This window comes from Strigops habroptila, chromosome Z (assembly GCF_004027225.2).
Source record: "Strigops habroptila isolate Jane chromosome Z, bStrHab1.2.pri, whole genome shotgun sequence".
Lineage (NCBI taxonomy): Eukaryota > Metazoa > Chordata > Aves > Psittaciformes > Psittacidae > Strigops > Strigops habroptila.
This window is the reverse complement of record NC_044302.2, coordinates 18,763,550-18,772,844: the sequence shown is the minus strand read 5'-3', so window position 1 is coordinate 18,772,844 and position 9,295 is coordinate 18,763,550. Positions and strand designations below refer to the sequence as shown.

The 9,295-nt window shown below is 38.8% G+C and overlaps 1 protein-coding gene across 1 annotated transcript in view; it reads right to left on the bottom strand.

Moving 5' to 3' along the window:
* Positions 1-2,441: 2,441 nt before the first annotated feature.
* Positions 2,442-9,295, bottom strand: part of LPCAT2 (lysophosphatidylcholine acyltransferase 2) — a 32,004-nt gene continuing 25,150 nt past the window's right edge. Inside the window, exons 12-14 of the mRNA XM_030470312.1 lie at positions 6,185-6,283; positions 4,311-4,452; positions 2,442-4,038 (exon numbers count right to left, since the gene is read on the bottom strand). Of these exons, the coding sequence (XP_030326172.1) occupies positions 3,791-4,038; positions 4,311-4,452; positions 6,185-6,283 (489 nt within the window). The 3' untranslated portion in view covers positions 2,442-3,790. The remainder of the gene's footprint in view (positions 4,039-4,310; positions 4,453-6,184; positions 6,284-9,295) is intronic.

The following is a 9,295-nucleotide window of genomic DNA, read 5'->3' as shown; positions in this document are numbered from 1 at the left end:
CAGGCCCTGATTTTCCATATCCATGATTTCTGAGTAGCCCTTGGCACCTACGCAAACATGACCAGGCTCAGGCAGAATGGTGTATTTATTTGCACTGGAATAGCGTCTGAGGAATTAGCTAGGAATGGGGCCCTGGTGTGCTGACCACCCTAGAAAACAAAAGTTTCTGAGAGTTCTGATACCCAGAGAACACTTTGTTTTAGGTGAGAATAGCCAGGTAGATGACAGTTCTGGCCAAGCAGCAGTCCTATGAATGGTCATTAGACCTGTCACACAACATGACCCTCTTTGGACTCCCAGGGCTCTTAGTCCTGCTGGGTTCTTGAGAGGAATTGAATGGGTAGAGCACACAGCTGTCTTGCAAAATCTCCCTTGCAAACCATTTGGGAATCACAGAACTTTTTTTTCCCCACAATATGGAACAAGCTGATGAGGAAGAGGAGGCAACACCTACAGGTGAATTGTGGGAATATGATTTGATACCTAACTTGTTGTGATGTGGATGAGTACAAAAGCAGTCAGTGCCTGGCTTGGTACCTCTGGCTGATGCTGCACGGCTATTGACTGTGAAAATAGGAGATTCATTTTTGGATGCTTTCCATCCAAGTATTACTGCTCTTCATAGTTCTACTGATGGACGGCAACCAGCCAAGAATTACATGATTTTGTCAGTTTAGGGCCAGAGCTTATAGCAGTATGATCTGACATAAAACCTGGATGTGTTATACAACACAGAAAGTACAAACACAGTTTCAATTTTCTTGGATTAAAAGATCTTTTCCTCGGAAATCAACCTTTCGGGTAGCTAGTGGAGATCCTGTTGATTCACCTTCCTTAAACAAATTGATCAGGATTTACAGTATTAATATCTTCCTTGTTCCAGGGTGAACAAGGAAGGTCCACTTTTCTAGGTGACCTGCCATTGCCTTTCATGTGTTCACAAACAGGAGCCTTGCTTTTAAAAAATATAAGTAAGATTTATTCTCAGTGTATGTACATACTTATCAGAAACCATGAAAAACAGCAGCCCATGGGCCTGTGTTCTTGAGAATTAGTTGTGTTTTCCTCTTGTAATAGGCTTGCCCTTGTTTGATTCTCACCCTTGTTCAGTCAAAATTGTTAGACCTTCTGTATACATTACAGAATTAAATTATTTTGGTGTCTGTGAAGGATTTATCATCAAATCCATGTTACATCCTGACAGAGAAGTACTGATCAAATAAATGATGTTCCCTATCGTAACAAATATACCTTTCTACTAGCTCTATGGTGCAGGACTCAAAATGATCCTTAAGCAGCCCATAGACTTAAGAACTCACACCTCACAAAGTCTCAGGCAGAAAGGTGTCATCCCTCAATGCCTGATTGAGAACAATTTTCTGTTTAGTATTTTTACTTTCTCCTTCTGTTTAGTTCCTTAGGCACTTAATGTAATGCCTGTTTATTGCAGACTGCTTTTAGTTTGGTCTTTTAAAAGCTCCCTGAGGCACAATGATGCCTAGAAATTAATGTATTCCCGCACATCAAGCAGATGTGTGTATATTGAGTTAGTGTCTGTAACGTTTAGCTCATTTCTTTTCTGAGCATAGTTGAATCATTGCTACATACCAAGCCCATTTGTAGCCTTTCCTCCTTAAACTATTGGGATATATGGATTTATATACACAGTATTTTTAGCTTTAATTATAAAGTGCTTGTGTGACTTGCAGGTTTTTACAAAATCAATAGTCCAAAACATGCTACATTTTGGGCAGCATGGTGCTCCAGTTGTTGAATGTGGCTAGATTCAACAGGAGCATGTGTAAGGCATCCTTGGTATTCCCAGACCTTGATGTGCTTGTCTGTGTTGTCTTTGCCCACACACCTTTTTCTTATTGGTTGGAATAAAGTTGTCTTTGAAAAGACTACTGCTGGTTGAGAAGCTGAGGACTTCGGTTAATGTGCGAGGTAAAAGAGTCCTTGCCAAGGAATTAACATGTATTGCAGCTAACTGTACAGCCAGGTTAGGGTAACTCCTGCTTCTCCTTCTCTAAAGTGAAAGAAAATCCTCTCCTAATGTTTATATTACACAAAGCCATGATTGTTACTTCTCAGCTGTGGTTGAGTTCACTCATTCTACCTGTAAATGAGGTGTTATTATTTTCCATCAGATGCCTTATTTTCTGTCAGAAAACAGAGGTATCTTTGTATCGTATGCCCTCTTGCTGAGGCAGTCAACAAAAGTAACTCTTTAGAAGAGCATCACTCCTGTCCTACTTTTCTAGCCATTCCATAAAGAAAAGTGCCAGCACACTCAGAGCTAGGAATGCTCACTTCAGGTTCCATTGTGTTTATCAAAGTAAGACATCATAAAGATGATTTCCTGCAAACCCCCCCAGTCCCTTAAGGTAGACAGAATACCCTTCCCACTCTACTAGAAAGACTTAGCTGTTCAGGTGAAGTATTTTAAAAATATAGATTTATTTTAAGCACGTGAAACATCAGGATAGGCACGATTATAAATATAGAAAGATTAAACATGGCCATGAGCTTGCAGCCAGGCAACGCGAGCAGTAACTTAGAGGCAGAGGTTACCAGTTCACACATGAAAACCTGCTGACACATGGTTACCTTTGGTACTAGACATTCTAGGCTTTGCTCATCTTAGTTTTAATTTGAAAATATACTGCCACTCCTCCCCTATTAAGTTTTTAATTAGAAGTATTTGCATAAATACCTATATATATTTAAATACTGTATAAAGTGCACTCAGATAAAGGATGGAAAAAGGTAAAGGCCCAACTTCCAGTGCACTAGAGGGGACTGAGAAAAAACATCCTCAAATCATTAAAAAGACAGAGTTTGTTTTTTAATCAAACCCTAGGAACACATTGAGTAATGCACAGTAACACAAACATGGCTTCTAGGAGACAACTTTAGAGTAGATACTAACTACTAGAACTATGGCTTGACAGCGTATTTGCCTTTAAGTTTTGCAAAGCAAGCTCACATTCCTCTGTTGACAATTAGTAGAATAAAAAATATGCTGAAGTTTGAAATGTTCCTCCTAATGCGATCCTGAATAGTTGTCACTGCAAACAACATTTTTTCCTGTAGACTGTGACCTGCTATCTTGGAATTCCCATTAGGTCTTTTGTTGTTAGAAGCACAGCCATTTGCATCTTTAACTAGCCTCTAAGCTTAAAACTGTTTCTGTTAACATCAGTGAATTAGCATGTCTTGTTCAGAAGCTTAGGCTTTATGGTTCACGAGCAGTTAAGGGAAATCTAAGGACAGCTAAAAGAAAACACCAGCTTCAGCTCTCAGCTTCTTGTAACTCCTTCGTGTCTCTCAGAAACTTGACAAGGGCTAAGGGATATTGCAAATGAAACCGCTCTGGCATCATCTTCCCCCTTTAAGATAAGTTGGGGATGTAGGGAATTGAGCAGCACCAAAGATTCCACTTGTTTTTACGCAAGTGGATCCTCAGTTTCCATCCTGAGAGGCCACTGCAGTGCTGGAGCCTCTTACCCCTCCTAACACATCTGTTACTTTTGTGGAAGCATTAACTTGGAAGACAGTGAACAAAATTCCCAGTGTTTGTGATCCTGATATCAAGGACAGAATAGTTATAGTGGTTTCTCCCTTACACTCAAACTGGAATAACTCCTTTTGATACGAAAGTAAAAAAAGAATACACCTACATAGTTTTTTTAACTGTAACTTCCCTCTCTGTTTTATATCCATTGTGCTTATGAATAGCTAGGGAAAAAACCCTGTAGAATTCAAGAGCTGAATTCTTCAACTCTTCTCAGTCATCCTTTTTGTCAGAGGTAGTCGAGTTATCCTCTTCACTGCCTTCAGGACAGGCCTTATTTCTTGCAGTCGGTGTTGTTTCTGATACTGGGATTGTACTCTTTCTAACTGGACTGTGTTTGACTTCAGGTGTCTCAATGTCATACTTCTCCAACATATCTAACTGGTATCTCTGTAGCTCTAGGTATGTAGTAAACAACTTGGCATATTCTGGATGCTTGAGTGCAAAGTGCTTGAACTCATCTGAAAAATACAGAAAACACAGATACTATAGTGCAGCAACAGAATCAAAGGAAATTTCAGTGCCTGCTCCTTTTACTGAAGATGATCTCCAGTCACTTCTCTCTGAAGCATCTCAGGCATATCACAAAAAGTACTTAGGTCTGTGCTTCAACCGTTTTCTCCAGAAACAGATTATGAGAACCATCAGATAACTTCAGGGTCAAAAAAGGTAAGAAAGCTCACTGTCAGTATGATTACCAGAGTGCTCTTTGTTACAAGAGGATGTAACTTACCATAGGACAGCTTCCCTGTTTTATCTGCATCTATTTCTTTAAAGAGCATAGAAACATCAAGCTCGGGCAGACCCAGAGCTGCCCGAATGATACAAGCAAACTCATCTTCCTTTATAGTGCCATCCTCATCTAGGTCAAAGAGCTGGAAAAGACAACACGTAGAAATACTTTAGCATCAGCTTGCCTATAAACCTTCTGTGCACATTAGCAACATATATTAGGTTTCTAGCATTCAAAAGGTGATCTGCAAACAATGCCTAGGATTCGGAGAGACTGGATGCATCTCAGCCACTTTATCTTGTAAAAGATTTTATGTATTTTCTCTGGAATAAGAGTAATCAGACACTTAGCAGAGCAATGTACATGCTATAGTCGGGATTACAACATTCTGCAACAACAAACCAACCTCACAGCCTTAGTTCAGTAATAAACTCATACAAAACTGATAAAAACAAAACATTAACAAAGGTTTATGTTTACTATGAGTTGTGCTAAGGGTCTACTGGAATCAGCCACTCTATACTGGAACATCTTCAATTTTAGTCTTCATTTTCATTAAATTCTGGCACATCTACCATCAGATTAAACTTGCCACAGTTTATGCTCTGACATAAAATGCCTAAATTTTAGTATATGTGATCGGTCACCCACTAAGGAATTATTGTCATTAACATGGAATTTTGGTGACTAGAAGTGCAGTAGATGTACATCGATCATCCCATCCTCCCCAGCACAGTGACAGTGAGCATCTGCTGTGAATCAACCTCTTGAGAAACACAAGGGACGGATGGCTCTAATGCTTAACTACTTGCTACGGGCAAACTTTCCCAAGAAAACAAATAGCAAAAGGAAGGTCATAGTTCCATTTCAGACTGAAACAGGCTTTTACCAGCTGAACCAGTGATTTCCTACTGAAACTGGGAACTCAAATTACTAATTTTATAATCAGCACAACCGTTAAGATACTGAAGTATAGTCTGGAAAACAAAACAATGGAACAGCAACAATAGGTGCGAGGCTTGCTTCTTCATGGGAATCTGTAGTGATAAAACATCCCTAAGCAAGCACAAATCACATGGAACAGCTATAGTGCTTATCTGTAAAGCAGCCAGTGGATATAATGAATTACCATAAAAAATTCTGGTACTTCCCAAGTACTCATCAGTACCAAAAAGTACCCAAGATGAACGTGATCCATCTCTCCTCTATTGTTCAATATAGGTCATAAGAACAGATTACTGGGTAAAGCAACTGAATCTGTATCAAAGATCTACCAAAAAAAAAAAAAGTCACTTGAGCATTTTCCTGTTCAGGGACTCACAGCCTGGGCATCCTGGTCACAGATTGCCTGCTTGTACCTGAGATTTGAAAGGAGCTAGTGCTCCTTGACTGCTGTACTATCACCACACCATAGTTCAAGCCAGTAGATCTTAGATGCAGCCGAATTTTGGATGTGCCAGTCCTCAATAGCCCTTCTTGGCTTCTCCAAGCCCCTCCTCTTTGTTAACAACAGTGACTCTGCTGAGCACTTGACCCACAAGAGGATATTGCTCCATCTATTGTCTACTTGTGACATCGAAGAATCACAGCAGAAAAAACCTCAGACGAAAGAACTGCAAGTGCTGCTGAATCACTTCTGGAGGTAGCCTGCCAAGTTACATATTCATTATTGCCTTCACATGGCTTTTGAAACCCTTTTCCATGATGCTGGCAATTCCCTCCTTCCCCTTCACACTCTAAATGTCAATTGGTTTAAGAGTATTACTCACATTTGCATAACAGATTGAAGCTATAAACTTATGATTTGAAAGCTGACAGATTTACAGTCAGTCTTGATTTGTCAGGTTTGCAGATTTACACTAAATTGAACTTACCTTAAATGCCATCCGAATAGTCTCTTCTGTGTTGGCTGGGTTACAGAGAACGGACAAACCAATTACATACTCTCTGAAGTCAATGGTGCCATCTCCATTCTGTAAGCAAACACACACATGGCAGTAGTTACAGTTAATACTGCAGATCACTTTAACAGCTGTTGTATAAAACAGCTATACAACTTGCATTAAAACAGTTTACAGCACTACAGATATTGGTTTTTCCCAGAAAAAAATGCTAACAGATTGCTAAATTTATGTAATACTAGGGCTGAAGTAGCAATGTACATATTTTCAATAGCTAGAAATTTGGTGTCAATTTCTCTTGTAAACACCCAAATAAAAAAAGATTTAAAACAACTTACAAACCTTTTCTTTAGCATATGACCTCCAAGAAGCCTCCAGTAAGAACTGGAATACATGGGTTTAGGCTAATTGTAACATTTGTTGTAGCAGTGGCACTTGCTCACAGGCCAATGCAACATCCTAGAACAGGCCAACAGTGAGGCTGTTGCCTTAATTCTTCCTAAGAACCTTCAGCAATAAAATATATGACAGTTAAAGTAAAGCCTGATGATGCAGTACATCTACGTGGACTGTCTTAAGCCTTTCTTTGAAGCAAATGCATTGCCCTACATGCTATTTTGAAGCCAATACACTATCCTACCTTTTAAGCCAGAAATGCAATGAATTCATTGTAACAAACAGCCTCTCTGGTAAGTTCAGTTTAGATATGAACAAACATTTCACTACAAAGCTACATCAACAGAACATCTGAAGCTTGCCTTGATATGGGATTTGTGACCAGTTTTTCTCTGTAAGCTGCAATGTATTTGTGGATAGGGAAAATGGCAGAGGCCTGTTGAAATATATGCTTAAGTCAGTAGGGTTCCTGTGACCACACTGAGAGTTTCTTTAGGGTTTTTGGAAACATCCTGTGTCTGGGGAAGAGACATATCTAAGTATTAGGTGATGGGACACAGAGTAGCTAATGAAAGCATAGCAGAGATGACTAGTAGCTCATAGTTTGGAACATTCACAACAAGGGCATTCATCAAAACCATTTTAAAAGCAAACAGAAGTGTGAAGTGGAGTTCCCTTTGCGGATAATGTGTTGTACATTTCAAGAAGAAAAAGCTTTAAAAAGCAGACTCCCTAAGCCTGAGAACACCACAAAACTTTTTCAGCCCGGCGAGAGAAGGGTGGTCTCCTGGGTAAATCAGTAGTGAACAGCCAGATCTAGATTCTATTTCTAGCTCTCCTACCAACTTATTATGCCCACTTGAGCACACCAACCTTAACCTTTTTCTTCCTGGTTTTCTGCTGCTGAATAGTGGAATATGGAGCTTGCCAGTGGAGAAATGCTAAGGCTGCTCTGTGGTGCACTTTAAAAATCTTGGGTTCCATGAAATAGGGATTTCTGTTACGGAACTTAGGCTTTAAGATAGGTCTTGATTAACAAAATATGTGCAATAATATGTTCAGTACTAACTTTTCTTTATCAAGCTATACATCTGGGAGGATTTAAAACTGCTAAGATAAACTTTTATTTAGCCTTCTAATCCAACTCAGGACTTTTGCACAGAAAACTGTTACATCTCTTTTGAAGACATAAAACCTTTGAGCATCTAGTACTTCAAAACTCTGCAAATTTTAGAGAAACTTTTCAGCAAAGATATGAATAGTGTTTAAGTTATTTTTGTGTGTGTCTAAGATACAACTTTTGACAGTTTTTAATCACTAGAAAAGGACAATATTCTCTCAAAAATGCTGTTTTATTTATAAATGTTGTGCTCTCATTGTGCTGCCGAGCTTGACTTTAAATATTTTGGCTACATCACAGTTCTCCTAATAGAGATAATTAATAGATCAAACTTTAAAAAGTATCATTATAAACCCAAACTCTTAAAACAACTGAGACAAGAGTGTAGATAATGATTGTTCCATGGGATATTAGTTTTGGACCATTTTGTTGACTGCATTCTTAGCAAAGGATTGTTTGATGCGATTAAAAATAAATTTAAAAAAATATTCTAAAGTTAAGAATATGTATCACAGGAAAAGAATTGGGAAGTAAGCTTTAACTAAAATAGTCTCATTAAAAACAACTGCTGAAGTAAGTTAACACAGCTGTGGCTGCACAGGGAAAAATGACAAGAGCTAATAAGGGTCATATTACTTTCATTAAACTGCTAAAACCCAGTAATCAAAACTGAGTGCAATCTGATATGCAGAACTCCAGCCATTTGAGTAGGAAATCAAGCTACTATACTTGCAATATCATGTTGTGACTAGCTCTACTAAGCCCTTGAATCACTGGCCAACTTCCAAATGCTCTGGCGTGTTGGCTAAGGAGAAACGATAGGGTTGTTGTCTGGAAAAAGAGATGGGAGTTAAACTGAAAACGCAGGAAAACCTTCAGTGTTTGTGTAGCATCACTGCAAACAAGGACTTGCAGTAGTCTTTCTACACATACCTAGCTGTGTTTGCAGCCTGTGCAAATATTTTAATATTTTAAGGAAGCAACACATAAGCTGAGCTCCAATTCTCTAAATAGCAAAGTAGAACACCAATATTTAGATACTTGTATTTATGTTTCATAAAATAACTGAAACTGTATTTATGTTTCATAAAATAACTGTAACCTCAACAAGCCCTGTTTTCTTTATAGAAACTAGTTTTCTGCTACTATTTTCACTATGGCATGCTGTGGTAACTAGGGTTTTGTTTTTTATATAAGACAGTAAATCTTACATTTTGGGAGACAAGAAGGTTTGCATTCTCATAAGCACTCTTATTTGGAGTCGCAAAAGGATTGCAAGACAGATGCAGTCAATAAAGTTTAAAGTACTAGTGCCACAGATCTTTTTTCTCACTACGTAAGGCAATGGGAAAAATCAAATGTGCCTGTTCGTATGCTATTTAGCTAAGTAAACCCTGAGTCACTTACAGGGCTATCACAGAGAACCTACAACTGGACCATCTGGGGAGGAACTGCAGATGCACGTCTCATGTTCATATCCAGGCTCATAATGCAATAGCTGTAACTCCAAAATTTCCACTGCCTGTTGCAAGTTCTAACTAGTCAGAAAGAGCAATTGTGAAAGAACC